Source organism: Coturnix japonica, chromosome 2 (genome assembly GCF_001577835.2).
Source record: "Coturnix japonica isolate 7356 chromosome 2, Coturnix japonica 2.1, whole genome shotgun sequence".
NCBI lineage: Eukaryota > Metazoa > Chordata > Aves > Galliformes > Phasianidae > Coturnix > Coturnix japonica.
In genome coordinates this window covers 18,114,681-18,142,304 of record NC_029517.1, presented here as the reverse complement: position 1 = coordinate 18,142,304, position 27,624 = coordinate 18,114,681, and the positions used below count along the sequence as shown (strand labels likewise).

At 40.5% G+C, this 27,624-nt stretch overlaps 1 protein-coding gene across 1 annotated transcript in view; it reads right to left on the bottom strand.

Moving 5' to 3' along the window:
* CUBN (cubilin) overlaps positions 1 to 27,624 on the bottom strand; it is a 124,735-nt gene that overhangs the window by 57,327 nt on the left and 39,784 nt on the right. The window contains exons 28-31 of the mRNA XM_015853475.2: positions 19,560 to 19,719; positions 11,207 to 11,388; positions 6,383 to 6,557; positions 4,528 to 4,709 (exon numbers count right to left, since the gene is read on the bottom strand). Of these exons, the coding sequence (XP_015708961.1) occupies positions 4,528 to 4,709; positions 6,383 to 6,557; positions 11,207 to 11,388; positions 19,560 to 19,719 (699 nt within the window). The remainder of the gene's footprint in view (positions 1 to 4,527; positions 4,710 to 6,382; positions 6,558 to 11,206; positions 11,389 to 19,559; positions 19,720 to 27,624) is intronic.

Below are 27,624 nucleotides of genomic sequence, written 5' to 3'. Positions count from 1 at the left end.
AGCCTCAATCTTAGAGTGTTCCACTAATCTTTTGTAGACATGATTCATTGCAAATGTGTTTAGAGTCATGGGCCACCTCCACAGCCCTTGTGCCTGGTTTCAGCAGTGCTGATCACTGGAGACGTCAGGAAAAGCCTTGAAGCTACTGGGCAGCAGCAAATGTTGACTTCAGTTCCTGTTTCAGCATTAATGTCCTACACAGCAGCAAGCATGTCATTTAGTATAACCTATTACTCAGCTTCCTACAGCAAAATGGCGAAAAATATGGGATAGTGAGAGTACTGAAAGATACTCAGATGCTAGGATGTTAAAAAGCTATAAAAAACTCCACTTAGGTCAAAGTAATGCCATTCTGATAGAAGAAATCTACTTTTGATTAGTGTGTTCTTCTTTTGCTTCCAAGTGCTCAAATCCCATAAAGGGTGTGCAACGCAGCACTGATAAACATGTCCAACTAAACTGTATGACATGATGTTTATGCTCCCCCTATTCAGGGACCCCTGAGCATATTAACAAAACAAATGTACAAAAACAGTAGCTGAGGAAAAGCTGACCCTGTTTCTAATAGACCTCAAAGCTGAGGAACAAAGGACAACACTCCTGTTTAATCCACTGGCATATCCTTCTTGGCCAGTGCAGTATGCATGAATTAAACATTTGCCCTCAAGCAAATAACACTGTTTAGCTGTGTGAGACCTTGTGACTGAGTATTAAGTGTACTGCAGTGTCTGTACAAATGATTACCTTGTAAAGAGAACCATGATGCCCATCCATTCAACCTTTTCTCCTCTCTCGGCATCCTGCCATGGTCAACTCTTTAATACATGTTTTAAAATGTTTATTCTTCTGCTGCACATACCTTCTGTATGTAAACCAGATTGCCTGTTGTTACAAACCTCAAGCCACGGAATGCATAATAGTAATAACTAAGGAAATAACCCTTAGGAATGAAGGCACTGTCTTTCTCTGGACATTGCTGAGAAGTTTTAATCTGAATGCCAGAGCTGAGAATAAGCACTGCACGGATAGAGAGCAGACTGAGGGCCTGACTGTAGTTCATGCAAACTGCTGGTTTTGTTGTTCTGTGCCACTGCATGAGATCTGAACAGTGACACATGGGCTATTACGAGACTGCAGTAGTTAAACTTTCTCACTAGGGAGGTCATTAAGGATGAGTAATGTCAGAGACTAAGTAGACACTTCATTCCAAGAGCTTTCTGAAAGAAAGAGGTCTTTCTGTGGCAATACTCAGAAAAGAGCATGAAGTTAGAGGAATGTTTTTTAAATCAAATCTATTTGCTGTTTCTGGGCTGAGTGCTTGAATAATAGTATAGTAGGGAATAGTAGGGAAAAAAAAAATAAAGAAAAGAAGATTCCTAGACTTCACTCTTGCTACAAAAGTGATTCCAGCAACAGCTCAGCATAAGCATTAGTGAGATACAGCAGCAGCTCTTAGGAGTTGTGACAACTACAAACTAAGCAGGACTATTTGCACGTGGATAATTTGCACATGCTGCAACATTTTTGCTAAACTCCTATTTATTGGCCTGTAGAGAGATTACAGTCTTGAGTCTAGATCAGAAACCACAATATTCACACATCAGTTCCGGAAAGTCTCCCTGCAACTTCTTGAAGTTATTTTGAAAACATATGAAGAACGCCTCTCTGCTGACTTAAAAGCAAACTTTTCCTTTGTATTGCGAGTAGCTGCAATTTATTCTTCCCTTTACACAATGAACGTAACTGCTTGCTAAAAAGTACCCTGCAAAAGCACATGACAAAATGAACATTTTTATCTACTCAGCCATAAGGATGCCACATATTGCTGCCCTCTCTTAAAAGATCCTCTCTGTCAGCACATGAAATACCAGAAGTCATAACCTCCTTTCTAGCTTCCAGAGGTTTTCTACATTCCTGTGTGCTACTTGTTATACTGAAACAGAAAAGAAAAATAACATTTAATAAGGCTCTGAAAACAATAAACTATTTTTCCAAACCTGTTCAGTGCCTTGTGCTTATAGTTTTTACAGAATACAGCCAAGTTATATACAAGAACAGAATAAGTAAAAGCTATAAATGCACATTTAACAGATGAAGAGCTATTCACCTTTTCCAAGAACAGATAAGTACAGAATTCAGGCACAGAAACAGGACCTACTTTAATTCAGGGAGTACACTGTGTAAGGAATGGGTTTTTGGTATCCGGGACTGCTCTGTTCTCCCCATCCATTTGTTCCAGAGTGAGCTCAGAGCAGTTACACTACAGGTTACTGTTATGGGCTTAAAATTAATTCATCTGAATCCAGATTTATGATAGAATTCACATCTGACATCATTGAGCAGAAACAAAAATGCACTGGGCTTTTTGGAAATGCAGCATATCCGAGAAGCAGCAGACTTGAGCATTTGCCTTCCCTCCATTTAGCTCATGCAATAATGGTGCAAAAGCAAATTTTAGAGAAAAAAAAAATAGACCTTAGACTTAGAAAAAGATATATAGGAGAAATATCTAAGAAGAATAAATAAGGACAAAACCCAGAGAAAGAAGCTCAACAAAAGACAGACAAACAATACTTTGCCTACACATGACACCTCAAGTCATAGCACAGGGAAAAAGGAGTGGGTCTAGAAGGGATGAGCGAAAAGGGCACTGGTATGCTTAAGGGTGGAGGTGAGCCCCAAGAGAACTCACAAAGCAAATAAAACCCATAACAATAAATAAATATGCAGAACAACAATAATCAGAAATAAAACAGGGTGGAACCACTGTGTTACTCATACACAGTAATTGTTCCTATGTTAGAGAGAGAAAAACAGCCCACCAGCTTCCTTAGCTGCCCATATTTTCCAGTTACACTTCTTCTGGAATGTGTTTCCTAAACCATTCACAGTCATACATCTACTTACGCATTTTTAGTCACTCTCTGTATCCTATCTCTGTTCTCTTATTATCGTGCCTTGTAATGAGAAAAACACAAAGTGATTTTCAGCTCACTGGCATACTAGGAAGAGAAAGAAATTCCATCCACTCCTTCCTTGCCCTTCTGATTCCCCTGCACTGGAGCTAAAGAGCTATTTCCCACCTTATACGGAGCCCTTTATTACCTCCTGGTTTCAAATGAACCTTCTCCCTCATCCATTTTCAAACTAGCCTCCTCTTGGCAGGTGGTGATTTATACCTGCATTAAAGATGCATCTCCCTCCTGATCATATTGCTGCTTCAGACATGCATTCACAGCACAGGCTGATCAGCAGCATCTCCCTCCATCATTCTCCCAGCAAAACAAAAAGCAAAAGCAAATAACCCATACTGTAGCAGTAAAAATAAAAGTCAGTGTGCTGCAGTGTCCTACAAACTCTGCTGCATGGGAAGATACCTCTCCTCTGCTAGCTGAAGGGCGTGTGCTTTTCAATGAGTAGAAATCAAGTGCCCACATCCAGCCCACAAAAGCAGTGAGTCACCTTCATGTAGTTAAGCCTTATAAATTAAAAGTACATAACCATGCTTCCCTACACTTCAGAACCAGAAAAAAAAAAAAAAAGTTTCATTTTACAAAGATGTTTTGTGGCCAAATGAGACCGCCAATTCTGCTCAGCAAAATGGAGACATTTCTTTTTTCTTCTGGTTCAGTACAAATGAACTTTACAAGGCAATCTTGTTAAAACTGATGCTGTTTTCAAAAGAGTCTCAGTCCCTGCCAAGCTTCATCCCCTCAGAATGACATTTTATCAAGGAGAAGAAAGCTGGATTTTGGGTGACAGCCACTGTGCTTTATCCGACTGCTGCTGATCACACATGCTTTTGTACTGAGTGAAGTGTAATCTGACATTGAAGGTCAGGATTTCACGTCCCTGCTCCTAAGAAGCCAAGTGGAGATGTGGAGAGTTCTTCCTTGTTGTGCACTGATTGAGCAGGAACTTGAGTTCCTGTGATATCAACAAAAGCGCACAAACCCATAGCAATGTGAGGCTTTTAAGAGAGCAGCGTCCTCAGAGAAGCAATTAAACAGACAGCTAAGGCATACCTGAATACCTAGGGCATAGACAAATCCCCAGCTTCTGTATGTATATTGGCCTCCCTCTCTCCTGAGTTTTGCAATGGAGTGTGGTCAATCTGATATATATGTGGGCAGTCCATTTGGTGCAAGCTGTGGTAAACTACACTATAAACAAAATGTGAAAAGGTGTCTTAACACCATCTATCTACATGTAAGGCTATTCCCTTAGAACTATATAAAGCACACCATCTAAGTGAAAAATACAGTGCTAGGATGCAGCATGCACTGCCTTCAAGAAAAGATCTTTCCAGATAAAGTGGAAACTTGGAGTAATGCAAAGACAGCTTCACTGGGGAAGCAAACAATCATAACAACCTAACTTCAAATTTAAGCCTTAGTTTGTCTGTGAATAAATACAGTGTGACTATGCAACTTACACCCTGAAACCAATTGTAGTCTAAACTGCACTGTAAGCTTCCTCTTTTGCAAGAATTTCTTCAGATTCATTAAGCAAACTTTTGTTACTTACAGTAACGTTGTCATAGTCACATAACCGGTGATGTTCGATGACAAAATCCGTGAAGTTCAGTAGGACCCTGTGGCTGGAGTCAACTTGGATAAGCCAAGAACAGTCTGTGTTTTTACTATAAGGCCCAGGATAGTTTGGAGAATGGATTTCCCCACTGGTAGCTTGAAAAATACCACCACAGCCTGAAAAAGATATCATCAGCTTTCATCACAACTGCTCTTTTATCTCTAGTGAGAATACATGTCTATTTTTAAACTGAGGGAAGAACGTTCTCATCATTTTATTTTCTGCATTAAACTTGTGTGATATGAGTGTTCCAACTGTTACAGGACCCTGTCCGCAATGAAAATCAATGAGAAATTATTACCAGGAAAGTATAACCTTTTCATTATTGGTGAGTATGCAAAAACAATGCTTGTAATGTTCCTTTCCAGCCCCAGACTGGATAGTAGACATCTTCAAGTCTGAAGTTAATGTTGGTATTCCTCTATCCTAAATATTGAAAAGGCAAATAAAAATACCACTCATATGAATGCCGCAGACCTTTTACACATAGAACACAATAGCTAATGCCTTGCATACTGAGAAAGCAATGACTAGGCCTAGCTGAGAATGAAAAAACATTTCTGAATATATCAAGAAAGCTAGGAGTTCCCTTTCCTCATGAGCAGTAAAACATTTGCAAGCTTTAAGTTCCTACTTCTCTATCCATTCAGCTGAGAACTCCCTAAGCACTCCAGTCAAAGCCTGGATATTTCTACCTGGAACGGATCCAGTGCTTATGAATATCTGAGCAAAAAGAATGATGGATCCTGCAATAGAAGTGCCAAGGCTTTCAATGGGAAAAAAACACATGGATTTTTACATCTTGTAAAGGGCTGGAGGAGGGTGAGAGAAAGACATAGGGACTGCTGAAGACAGAGACAACCTGCTGAAAGGATAAACACTATAGCATTACTGCATTCTGGAGAGGAGGTATTTAGGGGCTATAGGGAGGCTGAGAGTACAACAGGCAAAATGCTGTGAAAGCCTCGGGGGGTTTAAGAATAAAAAATAAGCCACCAGACCTTGGAAGGGGATTAATTCAAAGAACTATTGTAAACTCATCCTTCATTAAAAAAAATCTTGTGCCTTTCTCGCAAAACTTGTGAGAATGGGAAAGTATAAACCTTGACAAATGAATGAATCAGTGTGCTTAATCAAGCAAAACTGCAGGAATTAAAATCTGACTCCCTTCAATTTTCACTGCCGTTAGTTACCAGTAATTGGCCTTTTCATAAGAACTCCCATGTAGAGACGTGTGGTTGGATCTTTTAAGCATGTGTCTTCTACTCATTACCAGTAAGGCTTTGAACAAATAATCACATGTGGGATGGATGAACCTTACGGAGTTCAAGTATTTAGTAATCACTCCAAATATTTGTCGAGTTCACCAAGTTCTCCAAGTAAATCCATGTTTTCAGATCTTTTCCATTTTATGATTTAAAAACAAAAGCATTATTCGGCTAATACAGGACTAATAATTCGTGGAAGGTAAATAGTGAAGAGCTAAAGAGTATTTTCTTACCATGAGGAAGTTCTTTTCTGATTACAAAAATGCCCTGATTAATTTTGTAGAGAAGAAACTCCCAACAAGGCAATCTGTATAAATACATAGGTAGGCCTAGATTTGAGCTAATTCAATGTATTCTTTCTCTCTTTTTCCCCTCTGGGTGTTTTTCAGTACCTCTGAGTGTTACTGCATCCAATAACACCCAAATTCACCTTTAGCTTTTAATGGTTATCTACATGCTTGCATGGTTAATCCTCAATTCTGGCTTCCTGAATTTCTCATAGAACTAATCAGTACACTCACCATGCGGATTTTCTTGCCAGGAAGCACTGAATCCTCTCCCAGTCACTTCTTCATCTGTCTTGAAACGGACAACAGCCGAATTGCCGGTAGTAGAGACCAGGAGGGGATTTTGTGCAGATCTTGAAATACACAGCTGGGCTAGTCTGGGAGAGAGGAAATCAGGGCCACCAAAGATCTAAAAATGGAAGAAAACACATTTAATATTTTTAAAAGAGCCCATCTGTCACATAGAAAGGAAAGAAATATTTCAGAGAAGAAAAATCTCTTTTAAGTACTGAAAGCAATTCCACATTTTAAATGCAAAGTAGATAATAAGGTTATTTTATCTACAAGTTTATTTTGTATTTGCACCATCCAAAACAAGTACAACAAGTACAAAATGAGAGTTCAAACTAGCCTTGCATTAAATAAGAACCTCCTGCTCTGGGGACTTTGCTACATTCTTCACTGATCCCTCGACAGTTATTACCTTGTTTCTGTGGTAACATATAAATATATTTTTGTGTGCTTGAGAAAACAAACCATATCTCTTTGTAGGAATTTGTGCTGATATTTTGCACAGGTAAGACTGATTTATTTTATTTTAATCGGGGCTAGACCTCATCACTTTCTGTTGAAACTTTCTATTGCAAATTTATTAACTTCAGTGGCCCAAACCACATAATTTTGTTCATATAAACTAAAATATTATAATCCTCTATAGAAACAAGGATATATACAAGAGCTGCTCCAAAAGTGACACCTCCTATTTGATTATGCTGGCCCACAATGTCTGAGGTGGATGTTCGAGGTATAGCAGTACAGGTTGAACCTCATCACCAATATTCTGTTATATTTTGCTGTTATATGTTGCTGTGTGACTGATGGCAGCAGAGGGGCAGTCTGACAGGATGGTGCCTGACATGGATATAAATATGGAGTAAAAGCATGGAACTGAATTCCTCCATGTGGAAAAAAAAAATGGCACCCATGGACATTCACTGGTGTTTACTGAAAGTTTGTGGAGCTATTCTCATTGTATCAGTAGATATTACATAATGTATTTAAATCCAGAAATAGAGATTGGCAAGATCTAACAACAAAACTGGGAAAGAAGAAAGTTGGTCAACAGATCCCATCAAGATTTTCCCACCAGTAATGACTCAAGCCTGCTCCAGTATTTTCTTAATCTCATAAACATGAATAAGCTTGTAAAAAAGCAATCCATGAATCTCTATCAAAAAATGACAATGCCAGAAGAATCAGCCTTCTATAAGGCCCTTTTGCCACTGATCACTTCTAGATGAGAGCAAACTCAGTATCTGAACATGCCCTGCCAGATACTTTCTAACCTCAGAAGAAGCTTGTGCTCTGTCCAAGTTAAATATCTGAGTAAATCTTACAAACAGCTGAACTAGTCCCACCACCTCCCGGGATAAGTGTAGTGCACTGCTACATAATTTCATGGACTGTTCGCACAACAGCTGCTCACAGTGCCTGACGCTGCTCTGCCAATAGAGGTAGAAAGAAATATTAAAGGAAAAAACATGGAGTGACATCAGGGTAATGTGGCACTTCAGAAGCAGAAGCTTCAACCCTAGAAGAAACAAGGAATTAATTCTGCCACGGTCTCTTAGATGTTCAGAAGATTGTATCTTGCTTTAGTGGCTGATTACACAGGCTTAATAGCTTAAATATATTAATTTTGACTGAGAATAGCAGTTTTTTGCTTTCTGCAGGGAGTCTGCTTGGTTTGAGTGGATAATGGTCCCTCTGTCTAATCAATCTTCACAAAGCATTCAGAAGCCAGAATGGATGAAATCACAGTTCAGATTAAGACTTTGTAAGGTAGCAGCCATAGTCTGGGGAAGAAGAACGTTTGTCCACTGGAACCTCAGTCTCTTCAGTAAAATGTCACTGCTTGGCTGCTTGTAAGGCCCAATGATAATTGCATTTGTCAGAAGTCCGCGCAAAATGTGAATGTTAAAATGTGTTTGTGGTATATCTCCCTGAGTCAGAGCCGCAGCATGGGACTTAGCAGGAACACACGTTCTTAATCATCTAAACCTGCTTGAAGAAGCTATGTGGCCAAGGAAACAGCAGGAGTTTCTAATATGCATCTAATCTGCAGCAAGGACCAGCCTCTCACATGGTGCTCCCTGGGGCCATCTGTACACCAAGGGCAAGGAGACCAAACCCAGCTCTGACATAAACCCTGCTGATTTCTGCTGGGCAGTTAAAAGAGAATTAAGAATGGGTAAGAATAATGAATGGGAATCTGAGTTTCGTGGGTTTCCTTTACAATGTTAGCTGTGCAGCAACAGTTTTCTGCACAGTTTCAAAATAAAAAGCACTAGTCCAAGTCTCCACAGCGAGGAGCGTATTTCTTTTCTCTTTTATGCTGGTTTAATTAATCAGACGCTTTCACAAGGGCTGGAACAAAAACAAGCTAGTGTGTTTCCATGACAAAAAACAATAAAATGTTACTGTTGGCTACAAAGCAGAAAACCAATGGTTACCACATGAAAAAAAAAAAAAAAAAGAGAAAGAGGAAAAAAAAAGAGGGAAAAGAGGATTGATGGAAAGAATGAAATCCAGGGCGTGGCTCACAAAAAGTCACAGGATATCTCAGCTGCAATCAGATCAACATAAAAATGTTTCACCAGATCAGAGCACCTGATCCAGTAAAGCTGGACGGCATAGAAGGGATGCAGGACATTGTCGTAAAGCCCGTGGTTTTAATCTGTTCTTACCATTTGCTTCTGCCCTGTTAGCTCCATTTATTGTTAACAGTCAGCATTCCAGAGTTATGAGCAACAGAAAGCTGTTTTCATGTGGTTGGTCACCCTCATGACACAGATTTTCTGGGAATAAAACTGATCCCTGCTCAGATTATAACTGCCAGCAAAGAGAGAGCCCCGCTTTGTCAGAGAATCAAGACTTACAGTAGTACTTGGTAGCCCTTTATGCTTAATGAGAAGACAAAAGCAACTACTAAAGACCTGTAAGTGTTGTAGGTTGACAGGTTTCCCTCATTTTCAGCTCACTGCTACCTCTTGCTGTGACAGCACACACTTAAAGCTTTCAAAAATCTGATCAGCAGTCATTCTCTGTATATATTTTCAACAGAAGCCTTTAAAAATAGTAATAACTCTTTCATTATGTCCAAAATGATGGCTTTACTTCCATAAAATATTTCAGAAAACACCTTAAAACAACTAAAAAAAAATGCTTCTGAATGTTTATGAAAGGAGCGGAATCAGACTGGGAAGAGAGACAGACTGCTACAGTGTCATAAGAGAAACAAGAGGCAGGATTAGTGCAGGGTGTCAAACAAGTGCATGCTCAAACATCTGAGCATCCAGAGAGCATGCGGAACATAAGGGAGACAACTGAGGATTTCATAAACAAAATTTGTCCATAACTTGTCTTGCTGAAACCTACTATAGGAAAGGGATACTGGATACTTGGAATTTTCCTACAGTTCTCTGCCAAGTGGAAAGGGAGAGGATGCTTCTAAGCAAAAGCTACAACCATGTAAGTAATCACATCTTGTGATCACTGAAATATTTTTATCACAAGATAATGCATTTTGAAAGGGGAACAGAAAAGAACACTGAATTTATTGTGATATTCTAAAAACAGAGAGTAGGGTTTCAGAGAGTAGAGAGAGTTAACTGGGCAGGGAGGGGCAGCAGGGTGCAGAGCTCCTTTAGTTCTGACTTTTACTTCCTAATAAAATTGGATAGTTCCCCGGTTAGAAAGAAAACAAGAAGTCAGAATGATCTCAGAGATAAGGAAAAGCAAAATCAGAAGAATAACTGCGAAAAAGTTGACTTCAAAATCCAAACATTTTGGTATTAGATTTTAGGTAGATGGGAAAGACAGAATGAGGGTAAAAGAAATTTGGAACCCCTGTGATCACTGAAACACAGAGTGTGTCAAAGGTATACGAGAAACCTTGCTTTTCCTACCACTTATCCAACTGTTGTGTGCATGCTTTGCAGATTGGACACTGTGGTTAAAGCACCAAGCCTGCCAGAGCCCATGAAGCATTTGGACAATGCTCTCAGAAATATGGTTTGATTCTGGGGTGATTCTGTGAATCTGGGAGTTGGACTGAATGGTCTGTGTGGGTTCCCTTCCATCTCAGAATGTTCTATGATTCAATGATTCTAAGATATATGGACAACTACCGAAATGAAGATTATAAGACAGAGCAGCTCCTAAAAATAGTTAAACACATTCTTTTTCCCCCACTGAATCTGTGTAATCATTTGTTCTGTGCAGACAATATCAAACACACTGTGAATGTGTAATTCTATAACAAAAGCAAGAAAACACGCACGTGGCAAGTTACATAAACCTCAACCAAACGCCTCTACAGTTTGGCAGAGAAAGCTGTTCACTGCCAGACAAAACCTTTGATCTTGCAATAAGACATGAACCAATCTTTCTCAATATGTTGATTTACATAAGTTTATCTGTCAGCAGATCAGAAACAGGTGTTGGGAACTGGTTGAAACAAGGCCAAGCAACAACCCGGAGGCATGCCAGTTCTGAGCACTGGAAAGCAGGAAGGTTCGAACAGTACAGTGGTCACCTGTGCTGATGCATGAATGGAGTTGGAAAAAAACTTAGTAAGACTTAGTAGGATACACAGGTACTAACAGCAAAAGGCCCAACAACTGTACCTCCATTAGTGAAGCCAAATGTCTCTAGTGATACCCATCTAGAACATCCATAGTCTAAAGAATTTCTCCCTGAAATAAGACAATCTTCCCTGAATAAGACAGAAAAGCTTATTCCCTGTGTATTTTTGAGAACTAAATCTAAGACTCTTACCTCCAAAACATCATAGTCACAGTTTGGGTGATATTCAACGTCAAATTCCTGAATGGTGAGTTGGATGCTGCTACCAGGCGTCGTGTGAATGTACCAGATGCATTCTCTGTTGCTTGGATATCTGTTGGGGTAGCCAGGACTGTGAAATGAACCAGAAGGGCCAGAGAGTTCTCCTCCACAACCTGATAACACAGCAAAGCAGCCTGTCAGTGAGGGGCTCTGGAAGACATCACTGACAGCTCTATAATGAGGACAGACATTAGAACCAATTTCATTCACGAGACTGTACAGCAGATTGGATGTCCCTCTCTGTCAGAGGTCTATCAGAAAGGAGAAACTGAGGAACTGCAGGCTGGGCCTGCTGGCAGATCCTATACAGCAAGCACTTCACCCTCTGTTTTGCCATTCTTCTCACTAAGTATTTGCTTTGACAGCTGAACAAACTGGATGAACTGTCTGTCAGATTTTGGTGAATTTAAAGTTCTTTTTTCACTGAATTGTAACCAAGCAATTGTAAAGACGTGTCATACTTGAAAAATAATGTTGTTTTTTTCTTCTTTTCAGATAAGAAATTATTATCCCAATCCCACCCTCCAGCCACTTGGGTGATTAAATTCTTGTGTATTATGAGATGGATTAAAATAAGCATATAGATATGTTTACATATATGCAAATAAATAAATAAATATTTGACCAAATGCAGGCCCTGATCTGACAGCACCAAGCAGATGAAGACCTGAAGCTGCAGTTTTATTATTGCTTTACACAGATATAAATGGTTGCATTTGGCTCTTTTTGTTTGATTTTTCTCACTGACCCAGTCTCCAGATGAGGGAGGCTGTGGGGTGGGAAGACACAACATCCCTTTCCAGTTTCATGGCAAATTCAGACAGCAACATTCACCATGAAACATCATTTTTAAAGAAGTCAGTGGAGTGTCTGCGTACTCATCAGATGCAAAAAGCAAAGTAATTTTGCATTTGGTCTGATTTTATGTGAGTGTCACACTATGTTGTAGTGTTTTGTTCATCTTCACATCATAAGCCCCCCAGGTGCTTCACTTAGTCACTAACTAACCTTTTACTAACACAGATTCAACAGAGTCACTTGAGCTTCATAAGAAAAGCCCACACTCCATCAATCTCTTTGGCTTATCTCCAGAGGGCAGATTCTGTCACACAGCAAAAAAAGCCCCCAAATATTTAATAAAACCAAATAACAAACCACAAGCTGCATATGCCCAGAGGCAAATATTGTGGAATGTCAGAAGTGATAGACAGTATCTGTTCCAGAGCCTTTAGTTAGAGGAGACGTTTGTAACATAAAACTAATAAAATACCTTTCTAAACAAGCTCAATGAAGCCACACAGAATTTTAACACTCTTCTAATCTCAACAAAGTCTATAAATAATTTGCTGTATAAAATAAAGGGTGGCTGTTCGGCCCTGGCAGTATTTGCCACCATCTCTAGCATGGGGATCTTCCAGCTCCTCACTAAAATCTTGAGTCTGGCTCTTCCACAGTTGGCTCTGATGCTTTCTAGGACTGCAAAAAACAAATCAATGAGAGGAAAGAAGAGCAGTACTTCTGAAAGAGAGGAACACATTAGGAGGCTGCTTTAAACAAAAGGGCCATGTAACTAACCTCAGGTATGTGGAAGATGTTTCCAGGCATGCCAGCTGCATAACAGATCCAGTACAGATGGGAAAAAACACCTTTTAAACAGAATTCTATCTGCAGTTGAGCAGTGGTTATTTACAGGCCTGTGCATAGCTGAGGATGAACCTATAGGATAACTTTTTATCCTCCTCTTGCTGCACACGATGCTTTATAATTCTGACTGGTTGCTTTCTTTTACAACTAGTGGAAAAAAGCGTGTATGGGGAGAGTCCTACAAGTGAAAATGCAGCATGAGCTACTCTCTTCCCTCAGAAGCAGGAGCAGGCTGCAGAGCATTGAACAGGCCACCATACTCCCTGGGAAGCAGAAGGGTTTCCCAGCAGGCGGGCTGCGTGGCTGGGCTGCCCAGGGGTGGGGATGGGCAGGAGGGGACTTTCAGTGAGCAAGAACAAAGCCAGTTGCTATTTATCAGCCTGAAAAAGCTGGGAACATTTTAGAACTAAACAGGCAGTTATGACTCAGCTTCTCCTACTAAGAGTTTCCTGATAGCCACAAAGACATGTTTTTTATTGAAACCCAAAATGTCTCAGAGGAGTGGAAAACTTGTGTGCTGCCGTTTGAGGCACAGACCGTTCTTTTTCTGCAGCCTTGCAGGTAGCATTCAGATTAGTCACACTCTCTCTCCAGAGGGGTATATATTTGCTCTGAGCTCAATCGATATTCTATGGATGAAGCAAGTGAAGCACATGAATAAGAATGTCAAACTGTTGTCAATGTGCCATTGCTTTCCTTCCAACTACTAACGTTCCCAGAAAAGGTTTTCTTTTAAGTGCTCCAGGAAAGTGGAGGTCAATTGAGTCATTTCTTATAATGAACACGCAGAACTCATGATGCCAAGCTTATTGTTAGCAAACAAATAAGAAATGGCTTGAGTTTATGCCCAACTATTTGTTGAATAACACCTGAAAAATGACTCACTGCTTTTTGCAGACACCTGAGCTTCACACCTCTGCTATTCTGACTGACCTGCATATGACAACAGAAACCTCTGCACCAGAGCATAAATGTAACACCAGAATAAACTCTGGCCAGGTGGCAAAAAGCCTATACATTCTGTTTCTGCTCTTACATGGCTGAGATAAGAGTGAGTTCTCTCGTGCTTTTATTGGAAATACAGATGCTCGGCGATTTTAACAAAATACAGAAATACGTCAAGGATTGATTTAACAAAAACCAACCATCTGAAATCTGATACCTGCTTTATTCATTGTCTTCCCATTTCCATTGGCCACAAAGTTCTTGTAGCATTATCTCTTTCTTTGACTTGACCAAAGAACAAGCAACAGTGGAAACATAAACTAGCAGTACATATTATTTGTGTATTACTATGGATTCCCTCCTTAATTCACTTATTTTATGGTCTGAAATCGGATTTGGCTCTGAAATCAGACAGCCCAAATTATCAGATAAGGTGACAAACAAATCATATTAATCTGAATGGTGTTCAGGCCAAATAGATATGTGTGAGGATAAGCATATGCACATACATTTACACACATATATAAATACAAATGTATATATGCATGGATTACGCATTTAAGAGCTCATTCCATCCTTGCCATCACCAGTGATGGAACACAAACCTTCTCCCACTATTTATACCTGTCTGCAAACATCAGATTACATTTTGCTTCCATTCAAATAAAGGGAGTTTTTGCTTTCTATGGCAACAAAGGAATAAACAATTTAGCACTTAACAAAAATGAGAGGGCAGAACCTCTAAATTGCTTCACAACTTCAGACTGCAGTAAAACATACTTAGAAGTTTTTCACAGCACAGAAATGCATGAGCTTGCTGTGTCTGGACAGCTAATATGGACAGCTGCACCATGGAAAATGTTCTTGCAGCTGAACTGCATGTGGTGTAGGCTTGGTTTGTGCAGCTTTCCTTGTGGTCATTTCGGAAAGTTCTGCCTTGCAGTTAAACTTTAAAAAAGTGCATGTGGGGGAATGTTTCAGCAGCATAAAGGTCTTGGAATTCCCTTGAAAAATGCTTAAAACAGCTCCCTAACCTGGTAGTTAGTTGCTAGGACATCAGGCAACAAACAGAAAACTCAGGAAACACTTACTTGCTGTTTTTGCTTTCCTCTGGCTAAAACCTTAGCAGTCGTTGAACATTGTGCAAGAGATAATTTATAGATGGCTTTCTGTATTACTGCCTGTTTGGTTAGCAGATGGTGTTCATTAACCAAAGAAGAATCCCAATTCTCATAAATAATTATAGCTGAATACAGAAGTAGTAATCTGTGGAAACCTCCATTATTCACAAGGATTTCTGATTTATTCATGGCTATGTTTTAGCCACACTCTAGAACAGTCCCTCCCACAAAGCTTAAAGCGAATTGGCACCGTTCCTTTAAAATCAGTGAGGGAAATGAAAGGTTTCGGGGTTGTGCTCATACTGAAATATTTCAGTAAATGTTAACTGACTCTAGCTGCAAGGAGCATTTAGTACCAACATTTTTGTGCTCTATGCTAACACTTGCACAAAGTATAACTTGGACACGATTCTGAAACATTTTGCTCTCTTGAGTAGATTTATTTTATAGAACATTATCCAATGGAGAAGCTGGGATAATGTTTTACGTGGAGGTTTATGACAGCAAGTAGAAATTCAAGTGAGAAAATGTTTTGGTTTGTTTTCTCCTAATCTGTTAATTACATATATAGATTTCACTAGTATTTTTTTAAGTCAGTCTCCTGAGTTCTGTTATCTTCTTCTACATGTTCCAATCTGAGGTCAGTAATATCTTGGATAAAGAAAAATTCCCAGAGACTTAAAAGACAATTTTAGGCATTTAAACAGGAGCTTGGAATCTCCCAAGATGCTGAATGGCCGCAGTTTCTGTAGCAGCTGTCAGTGTTCAGTGTCCCAAAAAGAAGCCCACTTTCCAGCTTTCAGACATTGATGTAACAGTTTAGCAACATGAATTTAGGAAAAAAAAAAAAAAAAAAAAAAAAGGAATGGCTTTTATTCTTATATACTAGTCAGAGGGGAAGGGGTCAGCTTGCAGAAAAAAAACCCAAAAATTAATTCCTCATAATGTCTTATAGAGAATACGTCAATGTTTTTAATAGCCAGACTGTGATACAAAAAGGCAGCTGAACACAGCACACCTATAATTCAAAGCAACTGTTCAAGTCATGATAAGATCAGACCCCTTGAATCTCAGATCTAACGTGATATAAGACACTGAAAAGGAATGGCCATTTCTGAAAACTGAACTATTGCTGATTTTCCAAGGCCACATAAAGAATCAAAAAGAGAGTGAGAATTCAGGCTGAGGAAATCTGGGCCTCATCTCCCTTATTGATTGGCAATGCAATATTCTCTCCAGCAATCCTAATGGATGTCTGGCAAATATCTGCGGTGAATGGCTTCTGCATCTTAATCTAATGTCTGTTTCTGTTGTTCTTCCCTGAAGAGCTTATGAACTGTTTCACAATTTGCCTGCATATACACTGAAAAACAGTCTTTAATTATTGTATGCTTTTGAATAGTTTTCATCTTCCTAAAATATGGACCCAATGCAACAAAAACTGCTCTCCTCATGAACCAAGTGGGCTTTCTCCACACCCTGTCCATCAGTCATTGGCTCCCTAGGGAAATCCAATGGAACGAAGATGATGGCATAGGAAAAGAGCAATGCTTTAGAGCTATGTTATTCATCTCTCAGCAGTGCACTTTGTTTCTTTTTTAGAGGGGGGAATTAATATGGCACAGAAAACAGAATAGCAAACACAGATTTTGACTACACTGAGAAGAGGCAACTAAATTTATAAGCTTTCCTAACAATGAAGCAGAATAGTAAGCAAGCTTCCAATGAAACACCCATATATATAAAGCAGCCCTCCTACACATGCATTGCTTAATAAGGTAAGTGACGGGTCTAGGAAATATGTGTCTTCTCAGATAGTGACAGTTGTCACTGGTGTAATTTTGCACCCAGAGACCTTTGCCCTTTTGGCCTCCTGAACTTTTTTAAGAAAAGCAATTCAGCTGGTATGCCATCTTTGCTACAGCCAAACTGCCACCAAGAGTTTGTTCTTACACAAAGGGACAATAAACATCCTCAAATATATTCATCTGTATTAAGCTTCCTAATAAACAACAGAAATTGAATGAGCACCTTGCAGATTCAAGCTTTTCTCTGGTAAGCGCAGCACAATTGCTGAAAGGCATTTAGATGAACAGTGTTATTACAGAAGCAAAAACACATTTAAATCCATTTCTTTGCACTATAACTTTTTATGCAAGTTAAAATGATACAAGACACTTCAAAGACTAACAGCATTCCCACAAGATCAATTCTCTCTTTCAGAAAGCCTACAGATTAGGCTTCCTGTAGCAGCCCAAGTCAGCAACTGAAAAGATGCGAATGTTTCAAATCAAAACATTTCAGATTTGTGCCAGGCGTGTTAGCTGGGGCTGCTCACGCTTGTTCTTGATGCAGTCTTTCAGCTTTTTGAGATCACTTCATAACTCCTAGCAAAGCTACCCAGAAGGAATGTCTGAAGTGAACTGTATAAGACCCTTGGTGGCAAACCCAACTGCTGCTCTCTTTGATCACCAAAGAATGTGAATGTCATTGATGTATTTCTCATAGACGCTTCACAGCTGCCAGTTAAGGAGCACATGAACAGCCTGAGAAATAGTTTTCAGGAGCTTGAACTCTAGAGCATACATTTGTCATTTGAGCAAAAGCAAAACTCTGCTCTTTGCATATATATATAGCCATCTTATTGCCAGGTGAGATGTTAGCAGACTGTTTTTAGCTTCCCTTGAAGAAGGGACCTGAATGCTTTGCTATGAAATTCCCAGCTGAAAGGCAGCATCTCAAGCTGAGCTCCTCTACAGCAAGGGAAATTCTCTGCTAAGGATTTTGTACATTTAAAAGATTTTCAGAAGGGAGAAGTGAGCATTGCGCCCAGACCACAACAACGTATCTAATTTTATCCAGCCCATGGCAGCAGCATATACTCTGACAACATGGGGCTACCCATATTTGTGCATGTCACCAATCTAGAAAAAAAAAAGGAAGTGCCTACAACATGCAGAAAGAAGATGACTGTAGTCATCTGTGGAGGAACTTGCACTCGTATTACAGGCTGTCAGGAGTCACAGCTGTGACATTCCCTGGGAGCCAGTCCTATTTGATCCCACACATCCTGCTCTGCTGCTCAGGCACAGCCCCACATTAGCAGCCTGGGCCCTGCACAGCATGCGGTTTTGTGTCCAGGAGCTCAGGAAGGGGCAGTGCTGGCTGACAGAGAAGTGAATGTATCAGTGCAGAAAGGGAATGCAGGGGGTGGGAGAGTCCGGGAAATGATTGTATGGGGGAGGTGGAGGGAAAGCAAATGAGTGCTTACCATGCAGACAGATTTGGGAAAGCTCTAAGAGCTTTAGAAAAGCAAGTTAACCCAGAACCATGGCTACTGTATGAAGCTGATGTCATCTGGCTCTGTGCACAAAAGCCCCCACTTTTTCTTCTTTTGTGTAGTCCCAGGATGACATCAGCTCGAAGCACAAGAACGTACCTTTGTGCTGCAGCACTTCCCCTGCTGGCTCCTGACACACATCTCATTCCTCCTGCTTATGGCCCTCCTTTGCCCAGAAATGCTCCCTGACCCCCACTGAATGCCAAACAGCGCTGTCTAGTCAGACAGTGCTCTGGGAGCCCAGGAGCGCCAGCACTCCATGGCAGCACAGAGAAGCTCCTATTCAAGCAATGTATAGCATGCCCTACACCTCAGCAACCCACAGTGGGGCCTCTGCAGCCGATTTCAGCTGCTTTACAATGCTGTCAAAGTTGAATGGTGTGAACTGATTAGACAGACAGGGTAACTGTGGCTATTTAATTATTTTAGAGGCTGGATCCTCTTTGATGGGATATACAGTGGCATATGATTTAATCTCGTTACAGTCCAATATTGCCATTAAATAAGCAGAGTGAAAAAAATAACATCTGTAGCCTAATTTACAAAGAAATTGCAAACATAGTTTGCAGTCGTACGATCATTAACAGATTGGTTTATAATTGGCATGCATGCTTGCTATTTAACAAGCCCTGCGACACTCTTTGTGACATGCAAACACAAGAGGAAGAAAAAAAAAAAAACAACATCCAAAGCACATCCTGGCCAATGTTATTTCATGCAGAGAAAGGAGGGGCACTGAGTGAAGGGAGGGCTGGAAGTGAACACCCTGATCAAAAAAACAGCATCAATAAAGAAAATCAGAGAGAAGTCTGCACTGGAAAAACAAGTCTACAGAAATCAGGCAAACAGAGTCGAACGTTTCCCATTAGATTGCCCAAGTAGCCTGTTAACAGAGTAATATCTCCATTAATAGTAATATGTGCTATTAATATCTCCTATTAATAGATTATATCTCGTTTTCAGCACTACAGTTCTGCAGATGCTCCTCATCCCTGTGCCCTTTTCTGCAGATGAAAAGTATTATGCTTTAAGCCTGTGCTGCCATGATCTTCAAAGGTGTACATGTGCAGAAACATTCACTGGAGAAATACTTAAGCAATTATAAGGAAATGCAATGTTTTCAATGCTGCAACAGGTTATTTCTACTTTGCTGACAGTGGAGCAGCATAAGATGGAACTGTCCCACCCATGTGTGGAAGAAAACACTTCTACAGAGGAAGCCTGGTTAACTTACCATTAATATGCCACAGCATCTGGAAACCACTTCTAGCCTGCAGTCCATCAGAATAAAATTCCACATGAAGACTGGTGCCTGTGGTGTTCCCTGCCAGCGGAAGAGACTGTCCACAGAAAGTGCCTATCAGGTTGGACTGTACATCAGGCCCATCATAAAGCTGAAATGAAACAAAGAACGCCCAAGTGAGTAAAAAGCGGCTCCTCAGTTCTTAGTGTAAAGGATGGCAAAAAAAGTGATGAAGCTTCTAACTCTGGCCACCCTTACACAGCAATGCAAACTTCATGTGGAGTGATTTGAATGCAACAGTGAAGGAAGGTAACCACAATACATATTAATACCAGGGTATGCAGTGAGCAAAGCAGGAAGGTTTCTGTTTTGGTATGTTGTATTGAGGTTACTGGGGAAGAAGAACAACAACAAAAGTGGCCAAGTCCTGAGTCCAATTTGACTATGCATCTAACATGCCCAGTGCCTCCAAACCCTATCTCCAAATGGTTTTAAAGGCTCTTTCCTATCCTACCGTTGTGACTTTTTCATGTTCAGTAAATCACACTGAATATGCATCTTAGTTCTTCACCTAATATTGTGATGCTCAGTGAGGAGGAAAGATACGGAGATATGGTTCAAGGAGAAAGATATATAAGGTTTACAAACCTGGTAGAAATTAGACATACTAAATCGAATTTGACTTACGATATCAGGTCGCCAGTGGTTGTCTGCGCTGCTTTACTTTCTCTTGTTATGTTACAACGATTGTGATAGTTTAAAATAACAGAAACTTTCATGCTTTCCTATCGCTAGCTTCTAATTTTGCCCATTTTCTAACACTCGCACATAGTAAACAGTAATGAAGCCCTCAACTCTTCTGTTCACAAAGCTGTGCTTGCAGAACTATCAGAAACCTTGTTGCTGACTTAAGGCATAGTTGGGAGCAAGTAGAATCTACTCAAGTAGATTCAAGTCCTTGAGCTGACAGTCAAGTCTGAAAAGCTTTTTTTAATAAAAAATAAATCGGTTGCAGTTCAGCCAGAAGTTAAGGGCAAGTTGCTGGAATAATTCTATGGTAATATTCCGTGGCTTATTTTATGGCTGATGAACATGAATTTATTTTATTTCCAATCTTCTGAGGTCATGAAATGCCCTGAGCATGAGAAATGTACTGGAACTTGAGAACAGTCACTGGGTGAAATCAGGAAAGCTTTAAAGCCTCTACTTCAGACTGACTGCTGGTAGCTCTCACAAAGACTTGATCAGATGCGTTTGAGATCAGATACAAAATTGGCTTAAAGATTAGATGGTAAAAAGTTGCATCTGTCTGTATTCTCCCTCAATGCAAAGACTGACAAACAGACAGGTTGCCTCAGACCCAGCATTACAGTTATGACCTTCTACCAAACCACACTGAGAGCTTTGCACATTCTTTTATGGCTTAAGTTCAGCAAAATGAAATATAGTCAGATCCAATTAGCTTTTCAATAGTACTACTTCTTTCGACAGCCTTGTGGTATATACTACTCACATTTCTGTGGCTTCAAGCCACAGAAATCTTACACCAGGAAAACATGAATAGAGAAGAATGAATCAATGTGGAGATAATGAATCCTAGCTCCAAATGAGAAGCAAAGAGACACATACGCGATGATCAGACGTTAGCATTAGTAGCTCCAATGAAAAAAATACAAACGAGCCCAACAAACTGATAAAGAGCTACGAACTAAGTCATACCCAGAAACATTCAAATCAAAACAAAAAATACAAAAAATGAGCTTTATGAGCCTCCTGTAACTTTGATTTGTCAAGGGACTGTTATTTTTATCTGAGACAGCTAACGTCACATTTCTATGTAATTTCCCCTGAAAACAGCCGGTGTTTTTTCAAGATACAAATAATGGTTTCTATGGCAATCCCTTCACACAGTGCTGCCCCGTGGCTCTGGGTTGAGCGCAGCATTTCACAGGAAACATGAGAGCCTGCCCAGCTGTATCTCATTGAGAGGGGCAGAGCCACCACTGCTAGAATTACAGCACTTTTTTCAAGCTGTCTTTCACTTATAAATGAAGGGAACAGCTGTGTGGTTTCACAAAGCGTTTTGAACTTCTAAAACCACATTTTGCTCTCACAGAAATATCAGCAAGTGAAACCAAAGCTGAACACAGATCTCCCGAGCCATGATTTCTCTCTGCATCTCAGAGGTAGTGTTTCTCATGTAAGGGCCTACCTTGTCAGCTGTGCCACCCTTATCTGCTGCACACTGAGGACAATTCTTCCCTCATGCAGCACAAGGCACAGCACTCCCTCAATCTGTGTAGGACAGCAGCATTTCAGGGCAGTTTGCCGGCCCCTGCAGCAGCACACTGACTCCAGGAACTGGGGAATGGGCTCCCTCCTAGCACTGCTTACTGGGAAGGAACTTGCTCCCTTTCTGTGCATATATCTGATTTGTAATTTATTTGCTCAGACCTTCTAGACTCCATCACAAAATCCAAGGGCTTCATAAAGATTTTGGCAGATTGTAGAGCAAGCAAACTTTGCAAACAATTGCAGCCATTAAGATCCTTAGCATAGCAAAATATGAGAGCTCCCCTTCCCCTGTTCCCTTCATTCAAACAGCAGCCCAGCAGCACCAGAGTGCTACATCCCATCAGCAGCACGAGGTCCAGGCAGCACTGAGGTACCTTCAGATGAATCATTAGGGATAGGCTCGATAATTGCTGTAGGAAGCTCCTTATCAAGCTACCCAAGAGCCAGCGTATAGGCCGACACAGAGTGTGCAGGGGAGGTACTAGCTCCCTAAAGGCTGAAAGCTGAGGGACTGCCCAGCAGCAAGGTGGCAGCTGAAAGCCATCTGCTGTGCATTGGAGCTGAGCTGTGACAGCAGCTAACCAAGGCTGCAGTGAGAGTAGCTCCCCAAAGAGGCTCAATAGTCACCAGTGGTTTATGGCTTTCTGACTTTCAGCCTAGAAGCATGTCATCAGCGCCAGCAATGATGACCCAAAGGCTACAGCTGTTCATGTCTCTTTGGAGGAGCAAAGCAAAGCAGCATGAACTACTCCAGAGAAGTTCACTGACAGAACTGGAATAATGGCTCAAAGAACACAGATTACTGAAAAGTGGAGCTTCTGCAGCATGGAAAAAAGAAAACAAATGGAAGGACAGAAACTCTGAAGATGTTCCATTTGGGCATACTCAAAGAGGAGATATTTTGCTAGCCAAATGCCTTGTCCAGCTTATTTCCTCTTGCAAAGTGAGCATGGCAGGCACCTTCATAACAGGTTGTAGGGCTCTGCATACTCAGGATTCCTAACAGAATACTGGCTTTTCTTAGGACAAAACTTTAATATTGCTTTAGATAATCTTATTTCTGTGAAAAGGGATATATATATATATATATATGAAGAAAATATCCCTTATATATATATACACATATATATATATATATATATATATATATATATATATATATATAATAAAGGAAAACCTCCAGTGTATTATGCTTCAGTAAAAAAACTACTCAGTAACATTTGTTAGGCACAATCCATAGTCTCGATCCAGAGATGGTTTAAAGACAAACTTCCAGTTTCATATGAAGCTATAAGCCATCCTATTAAGACCAACAGTTCTCATTTTTATTGTCAATAATTCTATAACCAACAGATTATTATATATCGTCAATATTACTATTGCCAGATATCACTAATTTGTTGCATAATTAGAAATAATTGCATCAATTATTCTTTCAGTTGGAGTCTCAATACACGTTGCTTGTAGTCTTAAAGGCTTTTGTACAAGGATCAGCTGCAAGAGGTCTGGAGTAGACTTAGCAGGATTCAGGAAAGGGGCTTGCACCTGGGATCAGGCCAGAATGACTATCCCTGTCCCACTGATCACAGGAGTAGCCAGAGACATCCTCAAGGAGTTGTTCTGACACATACTAACTTCCTTTTCCTCTCAGAAGTGGGAAACCTGTCCCAGATTGTTTCAATTGATCTAAATATTACAGGCAGTGATTACAGGTGGCAGCTTTTCATGAATGGGTAAGTTTTCAAGAAGGAAGTTGTGATGACATCATACCAAATCTGTTTCCAGAAAACAAAGTGATGCGAAAAACAGACAATATAATCAACATCCAGAAAGAGATCACCACTAATTGTTAAAGCAAGAATCAGCACGGATAAAAGCAACCCATTTCTATGCAGCGCATGAGAAGAAACTGTACAAACTTCAGAACCTGCAGACCATAGAAAAAAGGGAAACTAATGCCACAAGATGTGGCACATTGCTCTGGGTTGGCACCACAGCAACAGTTTTCACAGACACAAAGCCAGCTTAGGACTTCCAGTGATGTAATAAGCTGAGACTTCTTATTTGCACAAACAGGGGAAAGACTGCAGGCTGTGTTTGCATTTGCATGATGAAAAGTGTTCACAATTATCTATAGAAAAAAACCCTTCGTAAGAACATTTTAATATGACTGTTTAAGTATGTTTATGTCCTGGATGACCCTTGATAAAACTCCTTGCTCAACTGCAGGCAACTTCATTGCCTCTGATCAGACACCTTTCTTTCACTAATCAACTATTTACTTCCATGGTATAATACTTTGAAATTGTGCTTCAGCAGATGTAATGAGCACACCAGCTAATCTCTTTGGGATTGAGAGATCTTACAATCTCTTTGTGATTGTAAGAGTTGTATCTGAGTCTGTTTTCTCTCATGACTTGAGCCTGAAATACACAGAGCCCTTTGAAATTTTTAGGCAAGGTTAAATTTCACATTGGACTACAGCGACATGTTGGAAATAAATTATCACCTCTTACACTACTGTTTTCTACCTCCTCAGAGGAAACAACAATTTCTAACTGCAGGCAAATCTGCTCATTTCTCTCTTTCTAAGAAAGACTTATTTCTGCAAATGATATAAAAATAACAACTATCATCAACAAGGCTTTGAGTTTCTTATAAGAATGGAAGAAATGCAGGGTGTTTCTTGGGGTGAAATTGTAAAATCGTTCTAGATATCAGAGGAGGAAGCAATTGCAGTTTGAGAAAGGAATGCCTAGGAGTCACCCAGCTAGTCAGTCAAATTGAAGACCTGCACTTTTGACTTCATTTGTTCAGCATGATATTTCAAAACCTTAAAGTCTGTGCTAGGCAAGTACCTCATATCCTTACCACAACACTGGCTGGATGGAGAGGCCCCAGCGACCTACAGTGGGGCAGTCCTGCAGCCTCACTAAGCACACAAGATGGAGCAGGATGAGCCAAAACTTAACAGTGTCTTGCTGACCCCAGGCTGCTCAGGATCAGTGCCCATGTTGCAATGGGACCACGCACGCCTGGTCACAAGGCTATGGCTATTTTGGTACTACGCCTGCTTTCCTCAATGCCTTGGAAGTCAGGGAGGTTCCACTGCAGTGAGAAGTCACCCATGGCAGAGGGAGCAGGACTGCTGAGCCTGGAACACTGAACGTTGACCCAGGCAGGTCAGGGCAGTATGATCCTCACATGCTTTGCTAACCAACATGAACCAAACTACCAGCACTGATGCAGCCAGAGGGAGAGATCCTCTCTGGGAATCCCCATTTCAGAAAATCTGCATCATGTTTAACTACAGCAATGGAGAAGAGTTACAAATGAAGATGCAGAAAAAGAGAAAAGCTCCTTCCCATTATGCTTTCAAGAAAAGAAAATCACTTGCTTAGGGAACAGTAGGAAGGGAAGGGAGAAGACCTCCCCCAAAGTTCAGTAGGTTTTTTCCTGGCTTGTCTGGGTGCTTCCTGCAGTGAGGCAAAGCTTTGATCAGGCCAAGTGGGGTTTCTTATGCCACTACGTCACTTTGTACCATAATGTTTGTGCTCAGTGGGATAAACCCCTTCACAGCACAGATAGCCTTACTCACTGGCCAGCAAAATTTGGAGGACAAGGGTTGAACAGAAGAAACAAGAATCTAACAGCAATGAGATGAGTCCCAGATGCCATTTTCCCAGCAAGGGGCATCAGTTGCACATGCTAGCATTTCATAGTCACTCTACTGTGCAGCACTTCTTCCTGAAGGTACTGGCTATGTCACATTGCTCTGAGCTGGCAGGGCGTGGAAATCAGAGCCCATGAGTCTGACTCATTTTGTGAGGCCCAGAGCAGGGTTTCTGCTCCTTCCTGTGCCACTCGTGCTTCTTGTCATCTGAGGCTTCTGCAGGCATCATGCAATCCTTTCACCACGGACAAATTTAGCAGCCTTGATGTCTTGGGTTTTTTGCTTTTTTTTTTTTTCCCCTATCTGCTTCTCAGTAACCTTTCAAGCAGTTAAGCCAAACACTACTTCGATTCCAGCAATGCAGGCAAATAGGAAAACAGAAAAATATTCCTTAGCCCTGAGCCAGTCTCACACGTGGCAAGCAGCTTTTTGGCCCAGTATTCTCCTTTTCATGACTGCCCAGTGAATGCAAGGGCTAGGATTTCCCTATGCATCAGTGGTAAGCCCTGCTACAGAGACCTGAAGAGAACTGTCACTTTCACCCTTATTATCTTGCACTGAAGAATGTTTTGTAGAGGCTCGCAGACCCCTAAAGGAACTCAGTGAAGGGCTGGCCTGCTGCCAACCTGCATGGTTATGCATTAACAGATATCACTGCCAGCTGGCCAGCAGGCTGTAAGTTGATGTCTGCATGCAGAACCTGGATGGGTATATTTAATATATCGTCTGCCTCCCCAGGGTGAGGTACTACTGGTAACATTTTGTAAATCAATTCATGGCCCTAAGCAAAGCCACTCTCTGTGCTTGGGGAATTTCTGCAGCACTTTGGAAAGACACAGTCATAAATGAAATGTAATAATGACCGTCTCATATTGTAAGAGTATATTTACTAATTACAAGCAAAGAAGAGAACAAAACTAGATAAGAGTAAGCTTTTTCCCCCAGTCTGTGATAATAAAAATAAAAGAGGATGACCAACTGAACACAAGCAGGAATTATCTAATACATGATTCCCAGATGGAGAAAAAGGATGTTGTGGCATATCCTTGGAATGCTGCTGTAGTTTAAAGAAGGAAAAAACCACAAGGACCTATCCTGTCACCACCAGAAGGAAATGAAGTAGTTTTCAAGAGCAGATTCTGTGTTAATTACTGTACTCATTTGATAATATCTATATATTAAGAATCCAGTGATATCTTCACCACCCAAGGCTAATTGCTCCAGACTGGGTAAGTGGACTGGCAATAAACAAGCATGGAAGCACTTTATTCCTAAGAGAAATAATGTCCTGCCCTGCACCAGAAAAAAAAGGCCACTATGGTTATCGAGCAGACAGTTGCTCCCATAAGATGTGTTTTCACATTGATTCGACAATAATTATTTTGGGTTAATGGTAATTCCATCCTCGCCACTATCCTAATGTGCTACACAAGCCAAAGGGCTGAGAATTAGACATCTCTGTAACTTGTCTTGCCTCACAACATTTTACTGTCAGCTTATCAGGCTGGTGGCATATTACAAAAGAATGTGCAAAGTTTCCCCCGTGCTTATAAAAGCAGATACTTAACAGACTGGACTTCCAGGGAAGGTTTTATGCTGTGAGAAGAACTTAAAGGGAAGTTGTCACTGACGGACAGGAAGATTAGTTTTTTGAGTAAGAAGGGAGTAAATTTCAATCCTACTGCAAAACTCTGATCTTAGGCAGTAACATTATGATCTTATTTACAAAATAGCTTTGCTTCTTTGGAGATTATGTTCTGTCATACTAAGTAAGAAGGTAATTCATCATTAAAGATGGAGGGGCTAAATGTGTGCTTGTTCAGTTAATAACCTGGTGAGTGTAGAGGGAGGAATGACATTTCTGTGTCATTGTCTGCAATATCTCACTGACTTCAGCTTGATGACTCCTCTAGAAAGACTAATGTTAGGTTATTAAGCCAAGCCACAGCATGCAATATAATTTAAAGAGCGTCCAATCTAATTACAGTTAGTCCAGCATCACAAGGAAACAGTCTGCTATTCAGCATGCCTTGTAGCTTATCGTTGCCACTTCTGCAAAAGCCTTTATCACAAGCAATTCATCATCTA